Below are 22,183 nucleotides of genomic sequence, written 5' to 3' on the forward strand. Positions count from 1 at the left end.
GCTGTCCTACGATCCAGAAATCCCACTGGATGTATATCCAGAGAACTGAAAGCAGGATCTCAAAGAGATGTCTGCACACCCATGTTCACTGCAATGTTATTTACCCAAGAGATAGAAACAACCTAAATGTTCTTCGATGGAGGAGTAGATAAAGAAATGTATAATACACATACAGTGAAGTATTATTCAGCCTTTAAAAAGAAGGAAATAAAAAAAAAAAAAAAAAAAAGAAGGAAATCCTGGGGCACATGGGTGGCTCAGTTGGTTGAATGACCAGCTCTTGGTTTTGGTTCAGGTCAGGATCTCAGGGACTTGGGCTCCACCCTCAGTGGGGAGTCTGCTTCAGATTCCCTCCCTTTCCCTCCATCCTTCTCCCCTACCCCCCCCCACGCCAGCGTACTCACTCTTTCTTAATTAAATAAATATTTTTTAAAGGGAGGTAATCCTGTCATAGGCACTGAGGAGCCTTGATTTCATAAATAAACCAGTCACAAAAAGATAAATACTTTATGACTCTACTTAGATGAGTTATCTAAAGTAGCCCTACCATTAGAAGCTGAAAGTAGAATGGCAGTTGTTAGGGGCTGGAAGCGTTGAAATGATCTGCTGTCCAATGAGTAGAGCGTTTTAGTTTTAAAAGATGAAAATGTTCTAGAAACCCATTGCACAACAATGGGCCTACCATTATCTCTATTGTACTGTGCACTTAAAAATGGTTATTTACAATGGTGAATTTTGTTATGTGTTCCTTAACACAAATTAAAAAAAAAAGGAAGTTGATTTTTCCCTCCCACCTTCCCATCATCAAAAAATGACTGAACATATGTTACTAAAGCTTTCCAAAAAATTCACCCTTGGGATGAGACAAAGCATGGAAAATCTCAAAACAAATAATTTTCCATAATTTGTGAATAGATGAAAACCATGTTTTAAATAACATAAATGGTATGCAATCTTGAACACATTTGCTTTTGTGAACACCTAAGGAAATAATAGAGGAAGCAATACAACATGCTTATTGACCTTTTATGAGCTTTAGGAAAAGAGAGATATGGAAGAAAACCAATATAGAATTAATACATGAAATGAGAAGTAAACAAAATTAAGTCTGAAATGTATTTTTAGATGGATTACAGATTTTAGTGGCCAAATTTTTTTAAAAAGAGGATTATCTATAAACGGATTGAATCCTTTGAAATGCACTCACAGCAACTTAGAGAAAAGCAGGTGCTAAAGTGATCCCTTGATATTCCTACTATCTCTTTAATTTTGTGATTTTACAGAAGACTATATTTAAAGACTGAGCTTGAGAATTTTCAGTGTTGCTTCAATATTGGATCAGACTCCAGATCTTGTCTGTGGACCCCATGCTGCTAGTCTCTCCTCATTTGCCAGTGATTCCCTGTCTCGTCTGTATCCCTAGGTTGATAACCAGACTTCACATTTCCTTCATTTTCAAGAGATATCCTTTTCCTTTGCAGCTCCCAAGCCAGCCAGAATCCAGAGCCTGCCTGTGTCCAGAAAGAAAGGTTGCACAATTTTTCTATGCGAGTGATTCTTGACTTCAGTTATTAGATATCTGGCATATTTCTAGATACTTCAAGAAACAATCCAAATGTCTCCCCAAAAATCTTAAAAAATATGCTTTACTTAGATTAAAGAGATGCCTGTTAAGATGTTTTTAGTTGCCACATAATGAGTACAGTACTAAACTATTTAAATGATTCCATTTGACTGTGGCAGCTTTAGGAAGATGTACTGCTGTCCTCGTAATACATAAATCTGAAACCAAGTTTCAACATCCAGAAATAATAGATGTTAATTGAAAACAAAAAAGGAAATAGAGGAAATCCTGATATTTTTACATGTTTTATTCTGCTTTACTAAAAGATAAATGACATTTCTTGGTAAACTTCACAGTGCTATCAATCACAAACATCCGGATCTCTCCCAGCTTTCGAAAAAAGAACAAAATGCCGCTCTGATCTTCAGGACTCTTCAAGCCATTGCCACATTCCTTTGTCACCCTTCATGGCCCAGCTTTGTGAAAACAGACTGAGTTCTCCACTCCCCCCCCGCCCCAATTTGCTCTGCACTTCCCTGTACTTTGGCTTCTAAAATAAAAGTTCTAGACACTTCATTCTCCCTACTGTTCCCCATCCTCTCCAAAGTTACTAAATTTTATTTGGCTGCACACAGTTTCTGGAAACAGCCACAGTTAACTCTGGAGAGCATTTAGGTGGTCTCAGCTCCTGGTTTCTATTCTTGACCAAATCCTGAACTGTTTTACCAGAGCAAACTTGTTCTCCAGACTTTCCTTTCTGGACTCTCCCAGCTCCTGATGTGGCTAGTTGTGTCATTTTCTTTTATTATCTTATCCTTTGTATTTGATGCATAGACTTAATTTTTTAAGAAGTACCTTCTTCTCTACCATGTTCTTATCTCCTCATGCCAAGATGACATCCTTAGACTACCTCAGGCAACATTCCTCAACTCCAAGGGTGAGAGGTTCTTTGAGTACTGGGTGACAGCCCATCACCTCATGCACTTCCCCTTTGGGGACAGGCCTCTGACAGAGCTAGCTGTCACATTTCAGTCCATATCTCATCTAATCTCTACTGCCAATTAGCAATTGTTGACCACCACTTCCTGCTTCTTGAATGAGTCGCTTTCCTGTCCAACACTACCCTCCCAGGAATTATCAGTGGTGCCCCTGCCAGCCCCCCAACCTCAGTCTCTTGGTAGATACATTACTTCAACCCCTGTAAAATATTGCCATTACTTTGGATTTCTTCTAGACCTTCTGTCTAGCCCTTCCCTTGGCCTGTGTGCGTAATTATGTGGAAGTTTCCACCAATTCACAATGTCTGGTATATCTTCAAAAATCTCATTTTAATTGGTTGGGGTTGTGGATGTCTAGGTAGTAGTAATTTTTAAAAGCTCCCCAGGTGTCTCTATGGTTATTTACCACATGGATTACTACAGCACCCTCCTAACTCCGATCTCTCCCCAGGCCTTCACCAGACCTCCAAAGTCAGCTAGATATAAAAGCTGTTTTGTCACTCTTTTGGTAATTTAAAGGCCATCAACATCACACTGGAAAGCTCACAAGAGCCTCTACAACTGTTTAGGATTAACAAGCAACTATCTGATTATGAGCTTGGCTTCCTGTGTCCTTTGTTCTACAAAGAAAGACCAGATCATCCTGGCATAACTATTGTAATCCACTTGGCAATCATAGTTCTTCATATACAGAAAAACTGACATTCTGACCTATGTATCAGACTCTTTATTATTTGTTAGTATGTCCCAACCCTGGGGGAAGAACTCCCTGGCCTGTTAATAAAATGAGGTCTTGAACCTATAATGGCTTAGGCCCAGGTATAAGACAGGTTAATTTGCAAAGATGAAAGCTGCCTTACAAAGCATTTATCTTTTTTTTTTTTTATTTGTTTTATTTATTTTAGAGAGAGACAAACAGAGAGAGCATGAGAGAAGGGGCAGAGGGAGAGGGAGAGAGTCTCAAGCAGACTCCCAGCTGAGCATGTAGCCCAATGCGGGCTCAATCTCAGGACCCTGAGCCAAAACCAAGAGTCAAGTCTTAACCAACTGAGCCATGCAGGTACCCCAAGATGTTTCTCTCCATCTGAGACAGGCTAACCCCTTCTAAGGTATTCTTTTCTGTCTTCTCCAGAGCTATCTTAGTGGGAGGACAGGTGAGGAAATTCCACTCTGTTTGTAAACAGCTGGCTAGATAGCACTCACACCACCAAGTTTCATTCAAAATATGAGACTGGCCTTAAATAAAATAATGAAAAAGGGATGACAGGTAATATTTGCTTCTCTTTTTTTCATGATCATAAAAATGTATATTTTGGCCCCTGTTCCAAAGTTCTGGATGACATAAATTATGGGAATTCTTCCCACAACTTCCACAGTTATGGGAAATTTGTCACCTTAAAAAGTACAATTATTATCTTGTGTGGAGTCAGAACTGAGCAGAAGGAAATAATGGGGGTTTAAACACTGCAAGTATTTCACTGTTTTATAGAATAGTTATGTAATAACTAATTGCTCTGGTAGGAATTTGTACCCAGTGAACCTGAGAGAATTCAATGAAGGATTTGAGACAGAGGAGGATAGCAGTAAGAACAATAAAAACAATGACAAGCAGTGTATGGCCTCATTTAATCCTTATAGTAGCCCTGTGAGGAAATCATTATCCTGTCCACTTTACAGGAGGAGAAAGAGAGCTGGTTCACTGTGAGTGTGACCCACTCAGCTACACTAACTTCTCTCACACAATCTGCCACATCCATGTGCCTGGCTTACCGAGTAAGAGCCCAAATTTACTGGATCAGTTGCAAGAGGGCCAGAAAAAGGGGTTGTCCGCTGAACCACCAAGATTAGATTTGTATATGATACAAAATTAAATAAACATAATTGACTAGTTAGAATGCCCCCATGGGTCATCGTGTTTTAATTTTATTTCAACATTTTTAAGGTCTGAGCATTTACTTTCAACTACAGTACCCACACCATTAATAATGTCATTTTTCTCCCTCATGGGAACTAAAAGAAATACATGGAGTTGTAAACAGTCCTCACTGGCGACTGTGACTGCTGATTCAGCCTCATCATCGGAGCACTGAAAGTGAAACAAGAAATAAATGCTGGCTTCTAGAAGGTTCATTTAAATTGTTTAATGGATTGAAACACCACAGACAATGAAGTGGTTTATTTTTCCCTTCAAAAAATTCAGGGCAATTCAATTTCCTCTCACCTGGGTCAAAGAGGAACAGATGCAAGAGTAAAGAGAGGGGAATCACTTGGCTTTCAACTCTCTTCCCCATTGCTGTAGAGGCAGCCTCTCTCTTGGAGGCAAAAGGTATCTGGGAGAGTGACTCTGGGTGAGTAAGTGAACACATCATCACCAACTCTCAAAGAGATTTCACCTATCAAAGAGCTGCTTTTCAAACAGGAACTATACACTGAGCTAGTTATCATTTTAACAGTTGATGTGAAGTTTAGCATTGTCAGTTGATGAATACAATGTTCTTTTTTAAGACTTTTATTTACTTATTTGTCAGAAAGAGAAAGACAGTGTGCAAGCAGGGGGAGTGCCAGGCAGAGGGAGAGGGAGAAGCAAACTCCCCACTAAGCAGGGAGCCAGACATGGGGCTTGATCTCAGGACCCCAGGATCATGACCTGAGCTGAAGGCAGAGGCTTAATTAACTGAGTGCCCCAGGTACCCCCAGATGAATTCAATGTTAATCAAGACTCAAACCTGTGACCTTTCCAAGAAAGAAATTTAAACAAATATAAATACATCCGAGTTATTTTAACTTTTCATTTTCTTAAAAGAATATTTAAATGTTAAAATTAGTTTGGGGTGATGAAAATATATGATAATACAAAAAATAATTCATTCATGATGTCAAGTGATATCTAGTGGTAAGATATTTGAGTAACCCACAGAAAATTTAAACTTCCAATAAGCACATGTTTTTTCATTTGAAAATAAATTTAGAGGTGCCTGGGTGGCTCATTCGTTAAGAGTCTGACTTTGGCTCAGGTCATGATCTGGCTCCCTGCTTACTGGGAAGTTTGCTTCTCTTTCTCCCCTCTTCCTACTGCATGCACTCTCTCTCTCCCTTGATCTCTCTCTCTCTAATAAATAAATCTTTTTTAAAAAGTTTAAAACTGAAGACATCTGTGGGAGGAAATAATCCTGGAAGCTATAAAATTATTAAATAATTTATATCAAGGCCATTCAAGCACTAATCAATGGATTTACAGTCTTTTAAAACCACTGGAATTTAAAAGCAAAACAAAACAAAACACCTTTTGATGTCTATACGATCTGGCAGTCTGAACTGAATTTGGGTCTAGGTGAAGCTTTAGCCTGCTTGAAATGTCCATCAATATGTTACACACCTTGTTAGTGTTTTTCACAGGAGGTTAGGAAACCTTGCTGAACCAGGTGTAGGTTAGTGGCATCTAATCAAATTCAACAGCCTACTTCACTGTCATCTTTTCCTTCTCTTTCTCCTTCCTATTTGATGCAAAGTTGAGTTTTTCTCTCAGTGTAGACTTTATGACCTTCATATGTCATAGTTAACTCTTCTCAGCAAGGTCCCAACCCGTTGCTTCAGATGTCTTGAAATATACCTACCTGAATGTTTATGCATTCCATATACTCATAATACAACCACAAGTATTTCTAGTTGTCTTAATGTATAAGATTTAATATCTAGATTTTTAGAGCCTTAAGTGTTATTAAAAAGTAACAGTTAAATTTAATTCAGTAATTCTAAATACAAGAGGATTAAGAAGGACAGCTCTTATTGGAGGTGAAAGAAAAAAGTGATGTGGACAGCAGGATGAAGGCTTCCTATCCATTAATTCATTAGCTTTCCTGACTGAAGCTCAAACAGGAGGCACACCTTCAGAGGTGAGAAAGTAATTTGTTCTTCACTGTCTTCTGCACTCACTTTTTATCTCAGACTAGGTTACTCTTAACCATATTGATTAATCCAGTAGTGATGGTTGCAAGTACAATGAAGGTGTGCAGATTTGATGAGACACTGCCTGAGTGAGGGGCAAGATGCTAAAATCAAGGTCATTTCCTGCCATAAGGGTCACCTCCTATCAATAGAGTGAACCTATGACATACCAATGAACAACACATGGCAAAAATGAAAACAGGTGGAAATCTTACACTCCCACAGCAGTTTTTATTAGTGTGATTTTAATTCACTCCTGAATTCAACCACAAATGTTATACTTGCTAATCCATAACTTAATTTCATATTGAAATGTTTTCTCTGGGGTGCTTTAGATATTGACTCTTATTTAGGTTTAATTCTGCAAACAAGTTGATTCTGGGTGAGTTGAGAAAGAATCTTCTAGCACTTAGAGAAAGCCCAGGCATGTTACTTGATATTTAGGAATATCATTCACTAACATCACAAAGTTTGATAACAATGATGACATCCAGACTCATTCTTTTGAGGAGTAATATACTTAATGCCTATTACTCGGCTGAATTTATACTGGATGTGAACATTCAATGGTAGTGGTTGGAAACCATATTATGTGAAGGACAACTGAATGACTTAAAGAAGGGGAAACTACGTTAAGTCAAAGTCCCCCAAGTGGTCTGTTAGTCCTTGGACCTCTCTTCCTATTATTCTTGCCCTTGCTTACTCTGGTCCCGTCACACAGTCCTCTTTGTTGTTTACTGAAAAAACCAGGAAAGCTACCACTACATTTTCTCTCTTTTTATTTTAAATACTCTACCTCCAAATATACTGTCTCCTCTCTTGAGGTCTTTGCCCAAATGCGCCTGCTCCATGATGCCCGCCCTTACCTACTATTTAAAACTGCAATTTGCTCCTCACTCCAGACCTCCCAATTCCTTCTTCCCTTGCTCAGCTTTTTCTTTACTCAATGGCTCTTGTCACCATCTAAATACACTATAGTTATTTATCAGGTTCATTGACACTGTCCGTCCATCCCTGCTACTCAAGGACAAGTTCACCAATATATCCCAGTAGAAAAGTACCTGGTACTGGATACTCATTTAAAAAAAAAAATGCTTCAGGGGTGCCTGAGTGGCTCGGTGGATTAGGGTCTCTGCCTTCGGCTTGGGTCATGATCTTAGGGTCCTGGGATCGAGCCCCGTGTTGGGCTCTCCGCTTAGTGGGGAGCCTGCTTCCCTTCCTCTCTCTCTCTGCCTGCCTGTCTGCCTACTTGTGATCTCTGTCAAATAAATAAAACCTTAAATAAATAAATTAATTAAAAAAATAAAAATGCTTCATGGAAAGAGCAAATAAAATATCTGGAAATTGACTGTGTAGAGCAGTGGAGTGTTCCAGAGGGCAGAACTAGATTTATGGAGAGACGGAAAGGATGCAGAGCGAGATTCCACATACGAATGACTTCCCAAATGAAGAGATTTTCCAATGTTGCCCTGAAGTCAAATCACCTGCAGAGCTTGTTAGAAACAATTCTTGGACTTCAGACCTAATGACGCAGAACCTTCATAAGAGAGTTACAAATCATTTGCTTCACACGCAATTTCAAGAACCCCCTTCTAAACTCTCAGTCACCAAAATATTCAAGGAGAGATGGAAAGACTGAATATCAAAGATGTTTAGAGAAATGTTCATATTTGTACTGCAGACAGAAGGCTGGGCTCAAAGATTCTGTAATTTTTTAAAGGTTTTATTTATTTATTTGACGTGAGTGTGGGAGAGAGAGGAGAAGCAGGAGAAGAAGCACAGGAAGCGAGGGAAGTAGCCTGAGCAAGGAGCCTGATGTGGGACTCAATTCCAGGACTTGAGCTGAAGGCAGACACTTAACTGACTGAGCCACCCCAGCATCCCAAAATTCTACAATTTTATCAGATCAATTTCAAGATTGATGAAGGTACTGTATTTTGTGCTATACTATTTAGAAAATGTTAACTTTACTTTCCATCAGGCTCTGCTCCAGTGTTGGAATGTATGCCTCTTAAGAGTAATAGAAATATAGCTCTAGGGGGGAGGAGTCAAGATGGCGGAGAAGTAGCAGGCTGAGACTACTTCAGCTGGCCGGAGATCAGCTAGATAGCTTATCTAAAGATTGCAAACACCTGCAAATCTATCAGCGGATCGAAGAGAAGAAGAACAGCAATTCTGGAAACAGAAAAACAACCACTTTCTGAAAGGTAGGACCGGCGGAGAAGTGAATCCAAAGCAACGGGAAGATAGACCCCAGGGGGAGGGGCCGGCTCCCGGCAAGCGGCGGAGCAACGGCGCACAAAATCAGGACTTTTAAAAGTCTGTTCCACTGAGGGACATCGCTCAAGAGGCTAAACCAGGGCGAAGCCCACGTGGCCTCAGGTCCCGCAGGGACACAGAAGGATCGGGGGTGTCTGAGTGTCGCAGAGCTTGCGGGTATTGGAACGGGAAAGCCGGCTACAGAGACAGAGCCGACAGTAAGCTCACAGCTCCGTGTTACCTTGAACCGGTCGCAGGCTCGGTGAGCTCGGAGCGCGGCCGGAGGTCAGGCAGACGGGAGTAACTGGGCGCTGTTCTCTGAGGGCGCACTGAGGAGTGGGGTCCCGGGCTCTCGGCTCCTCCGGGCCTGAGACCAGGAGGCCGCCATTTGTATTCCCGTCCTCCAGAACTCTACGGAAAGCACTCAGGGAACAAAAGCTCCTGAAAGCAAACCCGAGCGGATTACTCACCCCGGCCCCTGGTAAGGGCGGTACAATTCCGCCTGGGGCAAAGACACTTGAGAATCACTACACCAGGCCCCTCCCCCAGAAGATCAACAAGAAATCCAGCCGAGACCAAGTTCACCTACGAAGAAGTGCGGTTTCAATACCAAGGAGAGCAGCAGAATTCCAGAGGAGGAGAAAGCAAAGCACGGAACTCATGGCTTTCTCCCTGTGATTTTTTTTCTTTTTTTTTTTTTCCCTGTGATTTTTTTTTTAGTCTTGCAGGTAATTTAATATTTTTCTTTTTCATTTGTTTTTCTCTTCTTCTGCTAAATTTTTTTTAAACTTTTACCTTTTTCTTTTTTAACGTTTTTAACTAGTTTATCTAATATATGTATTTTTTCCTTTTTATATTGTTCTTTATTCATTTTCCTTTTTTAAATTCTTTTCTTTTTTCTTTTTTTTTTTTCATTCTTTCTTTTTGAACCTCTTTTTATCCCCTTTCTCCCCCCTCACGATTTGGGATCTCTTCTGATTTGGTTAAACCATATTTTCTTGGGGTTGTTGCCACACTTTTAGTATTTTACTTGCTCTTTCATATAATCTTATCTGGACAAAATGACAAGGCGGAAAAATTCACCACACACACACAAAAAAAAACAAAAAACAAGAGGCAGTACCGAAGGCTAGGGACCTAATCAATACAGACATTGGTAATATCTCAGATCTAGAGTTCAGAATGACAATTCTCAAGGTTCTAGCCGGGCTGGAAAAAGGCATGGAAGATATTAGAGAAAACCTCTCGGGAGATATAAAAGCCCTTCTGGAGAAATAAAAGAACTAAAATCTAACCAAGTTGAAATCAAAAAAGCTATTAATGAAGTGCAATCAAAAATGGAGGCTCTCACTGCTAGGATAAATGAGGCAGAAGAAAGAATTAGTGATATAGAAGACCAAATGACAGAGAATAAAGAAGCTGAGCAAAAGAGGGACAAACAGCTACTGGACCACAACGGGAGAATTCGAGAGATAAGTGACACCATAAGATGAAACAACATTAGAATAATTGGGATTCCAGAAGAAGAAGAAAGAGAGAGGGGAGCGGAAGGTATATTGGAGAGAATTATTGGGGAGAATTTCCCCAATATGGCAAGGGAACAAACATCAAAATTCAGGAGGTTCAGAGAATGACCCTCAAAATCAATAAGAATAGACCAACACCCCGTCACCTAATAGTAAAATTTACAAGTCTTAGTGACAAAGAGAAAATCCTGAAAGCAGCCCGGGAAAAGAAGTCAGTAACATACAATGGTAAAAATATTAGATTGGCAACTGACTTATCCACAGACACCTGGCAGGCCAGAAAGAGCTGGCATGATATTTTCAGAGCACTAAACGAGAAAAACATGCAGCAAAGAATACTATATCCAGCTGGGCTATCATTGAAAATAGAAGGAGAGATTAAAAGCTTCCAGGACAAACAAAAACTGAAAGAATTTGCAAACACCAAACCAGCTCTACAGGAAATATTGAAAGGGGTCCTCTAAGCAAAGAGAGAGCATACAAGTGGTAGATCAGTAAGGAACAGAGACCATATACAATAACAGTCACCTTACAGGCAATACAATGGCACTAAATTCATATCTCTCAATAGTTACCCTGAAAGTTAATGGACTAAATGCCCCAATCAAAAGACACAGGGTATCAGAATGGATAAAAAAACAAAACCCATCTATATGTTGCCTCCAAGAAACTCATTTTAAGCCCGAAGACACCTCCAGATTTAAAGTGAGGGGGTGGAAAAGAATTTACCATGCTAATGGACATCAGAAGAAAGCAGGAGTGGCAATCCTTAGATCAATTAGATTTTAAGCCAAAGACTATAATAAGAGATGAGGAAGGACACTATATCATACTCAAAGGGTCTGTCCAACAAGAAGATCTAACAATTTTAAATATCTATGCCCCCAACGTGGGAGCAGCCAACTATATAAACCAGTTAATAACAAAATCAAAGAAACACATCAACAATCATACAATAATAGTAGGGGACTTTAACACTCCCCTCACTGAAATGGACAGATCATCCAAGCAAAAGATCAGCAAGGAAATAAAGGCCTTAAACGACACACTGGACCAGATGGACATCACAGATATATTCAGAACATTTCATCCCAAAGCAACAGAATACACATTCTTCTCTAGTGCACATGGAACATTCTCCAGAATAGATCACATCCTCGGTCGTAAAACAGGACTCAACCGGTATCAAAAGATTGGGATCATTCCCTGCATATTTTCAGACCAAATGCTCTGAAGCTAGAACTCAACCACAAGAGGAAGTTTGGAAAGAACCCAAATACATGGAGACTAAATAGCATCCTTCTAAAGAATGAATGGGTCATGGGAAATTAAAGAAGAATTGAAAAAAATCATGGAAACAAATGATAATGAAAATACAACAGTTCAAAATCTGTGGGACACAACAAAGGCAGTCCTGAGAGGAAAATATATAGTGGTACAAGCCTTCCTCAAGAAACAAGAAAGGTCTCAGGTACACAACCTAACCCTACACCTAAAGGACCTGGAGATTGAACAAGACAGAAACCCTAAGCACAGCAGGAGAAGAGAAATCATAAAGATCAGAGCAGAAATCAATGAAATAGAAACCAAAAAGACAATAGAGCACATCAACGAAACTAGGAGCTGGTTCTTTGAAAGAATTAATAAAATTGATAAACCCCTGGCCCGACTTATCAAAAAGAAAAGAGAAAGGACCCAAATAAATAAAATCATGAATGAAAGAGGAGAGATCACAACTAACACCAAAGAAATACAAACTATTATAAGAACATACTATGAGCAACTCTATGCCAACAAATTTGACAATCTGGAAGAAATGGATGCATTTCTAGAAATATATAAACTACCACAACTGAACCAGGAAGAAGTAGCAAGCCTGAACAGACCCAGAACCAGTAAGGAGATTGAAACAGTCATTAAAAATCTCCAAACAAACAAAAGCCCTGGGCCAGACGGCTTCCCGGGGAATTCTACCTAAGATTTAAAGAAGAACTAATTCCTATTCTCCTGAAACTGTTCCAAAAAATAGAAATGGAAGGAAAACATCCAAACTCATTTTATGCGGCCAGCATCACCTTGATCCCAAAACCAGACAAGGATCCCATCAAAAAAGAGAGCTATAGACCGATATCCTTGATGAGCACAGATGCGAAATTCTCACCAAAGGACTAGCCAATAGGATTCAACAGTACATTAAAAGGATTATTCACCACGACCAAGTGGGATTTATTCCAGCCTGCAAGGTTGGTTCAACATCCGCAAATCAGTCAATGTGATACAACACATCAATAAAAGTAAGAACAAGAACCATATGATACTCTCAATAGATGCTGAAAAAGCATTTGACAAAGTACAGCATCCCTTCCTGATCAAAACTCTTCAAAGTGTAGGGATAGAGGGCACATACCTCAATATCATCAAAGCCATCTATGAAAAACCCACCGCAAATATCATTCTCAATGGAGAAAAACTGAAAGCTTTTCCGCTAAGGTCAGGAACACGGCAGGGATGTCCATTATCACCACTGCTATTCAACAAAGTACTAGAGGTCCTAGCCTCAGCAATCAGACAACAAAAGGAAATTAAAGGCATCCAAATCGGCAAAGAAGAAGTCAAATTATCACTCTTCGCAGATGATATGATACTATATGTGGAAAACCCAAAAGACTCCACTCCAAAACTGCTAGAACTTTTACAGGAATTCAGTAAAGTGTCAGGATATAAAATCAATGCACAGAAATTAGTTGCATTTCTCTACACCAACAACAAGACAGAAGAAAGAGAAATTAAGGAATCCATCCCATTTACAATTGCACCCCAAACCATAATATACCTAGGAATAAACCTAACCAAAGAGGCACAGAATCTATACTCAGAAAACTAAAAGTACTCATGAAAGAAATTGAGGAAGACACAAAGAAATGGAAAAATGTTCCATGCTCCTGGATTGGAAGAATAAATATTGTGAAAATGTCTATGCTACCTAAAGCAATCTACACATTTAATGCAATTCCTATCAAAGTACCATCCATCTTTTTCAAAGAAATGGAACAAATAATTCTAAAATTTATATGGAATCAGAACAGCCCTCGAATAGCCAAAGGGATATTGAGAAAGAAAGCCAAAGTTGATGGCATCACAATTCCGGACTTCAATCTCAATTACAAAGCTGTCATCATCAAGACAGCATGGTACTGGCACAAAAACAGACACATAGATCAATGGAACAGAATAGAGAGCCCAGAAATAGACCCTCAACTCTATGGTCAACTAATCTTCGACAAAGCAGGAAAGAATGTCCAATGGAAAAAAGACAGCCTCTTCAATAAATGGTGCTGGGAAAATTGGAAAGCCACATGCAGAAAAATGAAATTGGACCATGTCCTTACACCACACACAAAAATAGACTCAAAATGGATGAAGGACCTCAATGTGTGAAAGGAATCCATCAAAATCCTTGAGGAGAGCACAGGCAGCAACCTCTTTGACCTCAGCCGCAGCAACATCTTCCTAGGAACATCGCCAAAGGCAAGGGAAGCAAGGGCAAAAATGAACTATTGGGATTTCAACAAGATCAAAAGCTTTTGCACAGCAAAGGAAACAGTTAACAAAATCAAAAGACAACTGACAGAATGGGAGAAGATATTTGCAAATGACATATCAGATAAAGGACTACTGTCCAAAATCTATAAAGAACTTAGCAAACTCAACACCCAAAGAACAAATAATCCAATCAAGAAATGGGCAGAGGACATGAACAGACATTTCTGCAAAGAAGACATCCAGATGGCCAACAGACACATGAAAAAGTGCTCCATATCACTCGGCATCTGGGAAATACAAATCAAAACCACAATGAGATATCACCTCACACTAGTCAGAATGGCTAAAATCAACAAGTCAGGAAATGACAGATGCTGGCGAGGATGTGGAGAAAGGGGAACCCTCCTACACTGTTGGTGGGAATGCAAGCTGGTGCAGCCACTCTGGAAAACAGCATGGAGGTTCCTCAAAATGTTGAAAATAGAACTTCCCTATGACCCAGCAATTGCACTACTGGGTATTTACCCTAAAGATACAAACGTAGTGATCCAAAGGGGCACGTGCACCCTAATGTTTCTAGCAGCAATGTCCACAATAGCCAAACTATGGAAAGAACCTAGATGTCCATCAACAGATGAATGGATCAAGAAGATGTGGTATATATACACAATGGAATACTATGCAGCCATTAAAAGAAATGAAATCTCGCCATTTGCGACAACATGGATGGAACTAGAACGTATCATGCTTAGCGAAATAAGTCAAGCAGAGAAAGACAACTATCATATGATCCCCCTGATATGAGGAAGTGGTGATGCAATATGGGGGTTCAAGTGGGTAGGAGAAGAATAAATGAAACAAGATGGGATTGGGAGGGAGACAAACCAGAAGTGACTCTTAATCTCACAAAACAAACTGAGGGTTGCTGGGGGGAGGGGGGTTGGAAGAAGGAGGGTGGGGTTATGGGCATTGGGGAGGGTATGTGCTTTGGTGAGTGCTGTGAAGTGTGTAAACCTGGCAATTCACAGACCTGTACCCCTGGGGATAAAAATACATGTTTATAAAAAAGTAAAAAATTAAAAAAAAAAGGAATATAGCTCTAGGTAGTATCTTATTTGTTTAACATGTAAGGCTTCTTGGAAGTCTCATTACACATAAGAATATATAAGACGCCTGGGTGACTCAGTCTGTTAAGCATCTGCCTTTGGCTCACGTTATGATCCCACAGTCTTGGGATCAAGCCCCACATAGGGCTTACTGCTCTGTGGTCTGCTTCTCCCTCTCCTTCTGTCCCTCCCCTTTCACTCATGTTCTGTCTCTCACTTTCTCTCTCAAATAAAAAAATAAAATCTTAAAAAAGAAAGAATATAAGTTGGAAATTTCTGACTTAGTTTGGAAGTCACTATTATTTCCTTTAATTCATATAACTGCAATTGACTTTTGATTATGTTTAGAATTAGAATTCTAAATTAGGATCATTTAGAAAAGAGAGGTCTTCTGAGGAAAGCAACCTATGGAATTATCACAATTCCAAAAAAGGATCAAAGTCAAGTTAATAACTGCAATTGAAAATAACCCTAATTTAATATTCAGTGTTAAACTGAATATTCTCTTTTCATAGAGAAGGCAGTATAACATGTGTAACATAGATATTTTCACTCTGACATAAATAAATCAATTTCAGAAAAATGTCACGTTGCCTGATTTCAAGCTTTACTACAAAGATGTGATCACCAAGACAGCATGGTAATGGCACAAAAACAGACACACAGACCAGTGGAACTGTGTAACGAGCCCAGATATGGACCCTCAACTTTATGGTCAAATAATCTTCAACAGAGCAGGAAAAAATATACAGTGGAAAAAAGACAGTCTCTTCAATAAATTGTGCTGGGAAAATTGGACAGCTATGTGTAGAAGAATGAAACTCAACCATTCTCTTACTCCGTACACAAGGATAAACTCAAAATGGATAAAAGACCCCAACATGAGACAGGAATCCATCAGAATCCTAGAGGAGAACATAGGCAGTAACCTCTTCAACATCGGCCACAGCAACTTCTTTCAAGATATGTCCCCAAAGGCAAAGGCAAAAATGAATTTCTGGGACTTCATCAAGATCAAAAGCTGCACAGCAAAGGAAACAGTCAAAAAAACAAAGAGGCAACCCACGGAATGGAAGAAGATATTCGCAAAATTAGTACAGACAAAGGGCTGATATCCAGAATCTATAAAGAACTCCTCAAACTCAACACAAACAAAACAGATAATCACGTCAAAAAAATGGGCAGAAGACATGAACAGACACTTCTCCAAAAAAGACGTATAAATGGCTAACAGACACATGAAAAAATGTTTATCATCATTAGCCATTAGGGAGATTCAAATCAAAACCACATTGAGATACCAAGTAACACCAGTTAGAATGGCCAAAATTAATAGGACAGTAAACAACTTGTGTTGAAGAGGATACGGAGAAAGGGGAATCCTCTTACACTGTTGGTGGGAATGCAACTTGGTGCAGTCACTTTGGAAAATAGTGTGGAGATTCCTTAAGAAATTAAAAATAGAGGGGTGCCTGGGTGGCTCAGTCATTAAGTGTCTGACTTTGGTTCAGGTCATGATCCCAGGGTCCTAGGGATCGAGCCCTGCATCGGGCTCCCTGCTTGGCTGGAAACCTGCTTCTCTCTCTCCCATTCCCCCACTTGTGCTCCCTCTCTCGCTCTCTCTCTCTGTGAAATAAATAAATAAATCTTTAGAAAACAAAACAAAACAAAAAAAACCGTAGAGCTACCCTATGAACCTGCAATTGCACTATTGGGTATTTAGCCCAAAGATACAGATGTAGTGAACAGAAGGATCATCTGTACCCCAGTGCTCATAACAGCAATAGGCACAGTCGCCAAACTGTGGGAACTTTTGTATCTACATGGACAAGAGGAGGAGATTATGCTAAGTGAAATAAGTCAAGCAGAGAGACTCAATTATCATATGGTTTTGCTTACTTGTGGAGCATAAGGAAAAACACGGAAGACATGGGGAGATGGAGAGGAGAAGTGAGTTGGGGGAAATCAGAGGGGGAGACAAACCATGAGAGACTACGGACTCTGAGAAACAAACTAAGGGTTGGAGGGGTGGGGATGGGGGTTGGGTGAGCCTGGTGGTGGTTATTAAGGAGGGCACATGTTGATTGGAGCACTGGGTATGGTGTATAAACAATGAATTTTGGAACACTGAAAAGAAATTTAAAAAACAATAATGCCTTCTGCAGGTATGGAGAAAGTGAAATTGAATCATGAAAAAATGACAAAACTCAAACAAAAAGTGCCAAGAGCACGTGCACAGCACACTGCACACCTTTAGCCATCAAGCTCCTCCTCTTCAAGTCCATGTGCTTTGCCTTGTGGGTGGAAAGAATCAGTAGATTTATCTCTCTACTCTCTAGTTAGACATAATTACCCAGGTCAAGTGTCTTTTAATTTACAAGTATCTACAGGAAGTTTTTTCACTTTGGGATTAGAAAGATAATTAAAACTGATTTTTTATTTACATTTCCTGTTATGGCATAAATGTAAGGAAGTAATTGGAAAAGAATCCAGCATTATTAGGTACAATAGTTTCTGTTCACAAAAGCCTGGTCTCAACTGTGCTGAATTCTTTGAGGATCAGATATTACTGCACTGTTCAAAAGCCAGTGCTGAGTGTATCAAAATGAATAATGATACTCGTATTAGTAGTTTCTATTTACTACATGCTTACGGTGTGTCTTACACTGTCTTAAGTGCTTTATGTGAACTGGCTTATTCACCTCCCAGAACCTAATGAGGTAGGCATGATTCTTATCCCCAATTTATGGATTAGGAAACTGAGGCTCAGACAGCTTTGACTACCCAATGAGGTGCAATGGCTTACTTCAAATTTAAACTCAGGCAGAGCCCAAGCCTTTAATCACAACATATCTCCTTTTTTATTGTACTTCTAAGAAAGTACTTTAGGAAATGTACACTTGTTAAGGAATTCAGATACATTTATATAAAGGGTTTTTTTGAGGTTGTAAACTGATGTTAACTCAAATGTAAAAAGCTCTAGATGATTTATTTTTCAGTATTTTTACTCTCTCTTGTCTCTAAAGGTTTGCGTGTGTGTGTGTATTTTACTATATTTGAAGGTACTGTTCTAATACTATACTATGGATGAACATTGGCATAACAAAAGTTTGCTGAACTCAGAAATTTGTGACTGAACCCACAATCACAGTCTTGTATAATTCTTAGTTTCAATCACTTTGCCTAAACTGGTACAATATATAAAAACTTGAGGGAACACTCACCTTCATCACAATTCTCAGTCACATTCCCTTTATACAGATGGTGGCTGAAGGATATCTTTACATCTTCTCCTTCCATGTGAACGACTAACAGGCCAGTGGTTGTCCTAGCTGGGACCCCCTGGTCCCTAACTTGTAACTGCAGCCAGATTGGGAAATATTCCAAAGATGGGTGATGCTGAAGTTGAACTTCTCCTGTATACTTATCAATGGAAAACACTGACTGGGTCTCTGCAAAACTAAAAATGACAGTTCCATTGGGTCCCGAGTCGGGATCACTGGCTGTCAGAATAGCAGTCGTCTGGTTAGTAGGTAACTGGGGGGAAAGAAAAATCTCCAAGGGGTTCTGCTCCCAAACTGGATCATTGTCATTTACATCGGTGACATGTACTTTTATAATGACCGTGGTGCTTCTTGATCCCTGGACACTACAGTCTCTGGCCACAGCCCTAAACGTATGCTGAGATCTGGCTTCTCGGTCCAGGGTGCAGCGGGTTCTCAATGTGCCTGCCACGGCATCAATGGTGAATGCCCCTGAAGCCTCATCCACCAAGAAATACTCAGTTTGTCCATTCAGACCTTCATCCCTGTCCACAGCAGACAGCACGAGAACCTCTGTTCCCACTTGGGCATCTTCTCTCACGGAGGCCTGGTAATGCAGCGTAGGAAAGGATGGGCCATGGTCATTGTCATCCAAAACCCTCACCTGCAACTGCACTAGAGAGCTCCTCGGTGGATCTCCCAGATCAGAGCACAGGATGACCAGGGTGAAATGGCTGACTTGCTCCCGGTCTAAAGCGCGAGTGGTTGAGAGTTCCCCTGATGTCTCATTGATAGCAAAGTATTCATCCGTATTTCCTTCTGTTAAAGAAAACACATTCAAATTCAACATTCATTCGAATTGAAGAAGTAGTAGCCTTTTGCTAGCTAGATATACATACATATATGATTCATATATATGTCATATGTATTAGTCATATATATGATTGTATATATATCATGTATATATATACATCATCATATATGTGTGCATATCCTATATGCGATATCCAGTATGTATACATATATATGATATGTATCATATATCTCATATATATATACATAGGATTCATTCTTTCAATAAATATTTATTTCATGATTATCATATTCTAACACTTTTGTAAGTATTGAGGATATAACAGTGATCATGATAAAGTCCTGCCCTCATGAAGCCTCTATTATCAGGGGATAAACAAAATAATATAATTCACTTTTTCTCTTAAATTGAAATAATTAGAACACTTGCTTTGACTGATTTGCAGCAGTATGGATTTTTGTGTATGCATTTACAACTATTTATATTCATATATTTTTTCTCTTGAGATGAGTAAAATGTATGTTTTATTTGAAATAAATACCAGGCAGGGATAAGAAACGGGATATAACACCCATTTTTAGATAGCAATAAAAAAATCAACACGTTGATACTAGTATTGTGGATGAAGTGAGATTCTCTTCCACTCTCCATGTGCCTTGTGCATAAATCATAACACTTCTGTAAGAGATAGGGGAACACTTGTGTGTTTCTTCCCTAACATAAGGAATGACAATGTTTTATTCTTCTCTGTAGCCTCCAGAAATATCTTCGCTTTACTCTTGCCTATGGTACCAAGCAGAATAAAAGTTAAATATGAACACAGAGACAAAAAGCCTTCAAAGATATTTTAAAGTCATCTTAAAAATTAGTCAGGAAAAAATGTAGTTCAATGACTTCTTGGCCGTATCTTGGATGAGGGACATATTCTTGGATCAAGCACACTATTCCAAACAGAGTGGGATCTGGGCACCTGGGTGACTCAGTCACTTAAGTGTCTACCTTTGGCTCAAGTCGTGATCCCAGGGTCCTGGGATTGAGCCCAGTATCAGGCTCTCTGCTCAGCAGGGAGCCTGTTTCTCCCTCTCCCTCTGCCACTCCCCCTGCTTGTTCACTCTCTCTCTCTGTCAAATAAATAAATAAAACCTTAAAAAAAAAAAGTGGGATTTTACTGGAGTTTGCCAGTGGCATGTGGGGAAGAAGTAGGACAGCATTCAAGAAAACAACAGCCATAAGTAGTGCTGGGGGCTGAGGAGAAGGGACTTGCATTTGTATTTTGTTCATAAAACGTGACTATTGTATACCAAATATAGGGATGATCAGACAAACCTATGATTCTGTGGCATTTGTCATTGATAAAATGATTCATTCACTCGGCAGACATTTAAGAACATGCCGTGTGTGTCGGATGCTGAGAATGGGAGGACATTAAGGCATGATCCCTGTCTCCAAACATTTCCAGTCCAGGAATTTGGAGGAATTTGGGTCAGTACTGGCATATTAAAGTGTGGTGTGAAAATCATACACACAGGGTGCCCAGAAGCACTACAAAGGACATGCAGTCTTGTGTTAATGGGCAGGAATGCTTATTAGAAAGAGTGGCATCAAAACTGGTTCCTAAAGCAGAGGGGGCCAGGCTAAAAGTTTTGGAAAGAGTGTTCTAGGCAGAGGGGGAGCCTAAGGGGAGCTTTAGAAATATGAAGACTTAAAACCTGCAAATGTTTTAGTGTAACTAGAGCACAGGGTTCCCTGGGTGTTTGCATGGAGAGGACAGGGAGAGGGTTGGCACCTGGGAAGACATAAATTTAGGGCGTTAAACCACGAAGCATCCTGTGTATACTGCCGAAGAGTCAGCCTTAACATCCATAGGGAGCTCCTGAAGGATTTTAGAAGGGAAAGGGTCATGAATCACATTTTTGTTTTAGGAAGAGGGCTGGGTGACAATGTCAAAGCTTGGTTAGAATACAGGAAAAGTTTAGAGACTATTACAGTAATCAGCTTGAGCAACCGGGAGGTTCTAAATGAATACATGCATAGACGAAGTGGACACATCCCAAAGATATTAAAGAGAAAAGTAAGGAGGAAGGGTAAAGGAATCATGATGCCTCTTAGGTGAAAGAGTCGTTTAGACCAGTTGTGTTTAAAATGAGGTCAAAGTACCCTGGGGTTATATGAGGTTTTCTAAGGAGTATTTGGAAACTGGTAGTTTTAAGGTAATTTCCAGAAGTTCAGTTTACATATTCTTATTCCTAAATTTGTTCTGCCTGCAAAATCACTTAAAATTATGTGTTTGTCTTTCCACATTCCTTTTTAAGGATTTTATTTATTTGAGAGAGAGAAAGAGAGAAGGAACAAAATCAGGGAGAACAATAGGCATAAAGAGAGGGAGAGGGGTGCCTGGGTGGCTCAGTGGATTAAAGCCTCTGCCTTCGGCTCAGGTCATGATCCCAGGGTCCTGCGATCGAGCCCCACATCAGGCTCTCTGCTCTGTGGGAAGCCTGCTTCCCCCTCTCTCTCTGCCTGCCTCTCTGCCTGCTTGTGATCTCTCTCTGTCAAATAAATAAATAATATCTTAAAAAATAAAAAAAAAATTTAAAAATTAAAAAAATAAAAGAACAAGCATTTAAAGAAAGAAAGAAAGAAAGAAAGAAAGAAAGAGGGAGAAACAAACTCCCTGCTGGGCAGAGATTCCCCACTTAGGGACTCAATCCCAAGACCCTGGGATCACGTGGTTACCTTTAGCATTCTCTCTGGTCTGTCTCTTAAGAATGATGCCTTGGCAGGTGACTTTGCAGGTCCAGAGTGCTTCTGGAAAGATTTCTGAATCTCTCAGTGTCTGAGGGCACAGAAGTCTCAGCTGTGAGCCTGGCCCTGCAGGTGACCTTGGCTTGGGCAGGGCCCATGGGACTGAGGGAAGGTAAGGAGCTTGGCTTGACTTTGAATGGGAGCGTTCCCTTGCCTGGGAAGTTGTTTGCATATATTTTTTAAAAAGTATTTTTTATACTATTTGATATTTTTAAAAGGTGATATAGTCTTTATTATAAAGTGTCAATATTTATGATATTCTGAGAGACACTAATTAAACTTCTAATAAAAATTTTTAGTTGATTACTTAAAAATATGTGTGTTGAGGGACGCCTGGGTGGCTCAGTTGGTTAAGCAGCTGCC

At 39.8% G+C, this 22,183-nt stretch overlaps 1 protein-coding gene across 1 annotated transcript in view; it reads right to left on the bottom strand.

Moving 5' to 3' along the window:
- DCHS2 (dachsous cadherin-related 2) overlaps positions 1-22,183 on the bottom strand; it is a 131,858-nt gene that overhangs the window by 44,624 nt on the left and 65,051 nt on the right. Inside the window, exon 13 of the mRNA XM_045088000.1 lies at positions 18,166-19,023. Within this exon, the coding sequence (XP_044943935.1) occupies positions 18,166-19,023 (858 nt within the window). The remainder of the gene's footprint in view (positions 1-18,165; positions 19,024-22,183) is intronic.

Source organism: Mustela putorius, unplaced genomic scaffold (assembly GCF_011764305.1).
Source record: "Mustela putorius furo isolate JIRA1106 unplaced genomic scaffold, ASM1176430v1.1 tig00000056_pilon_pilon_pilon, whole genome shotgun sequence".
Classification (NCBI taxonomy): domain Eukaryota; kingdom Metazoa; phylum Chordata; class Mammalia; order Carnivora; family Mustelidae; genus Mustela; species Mustela putorius.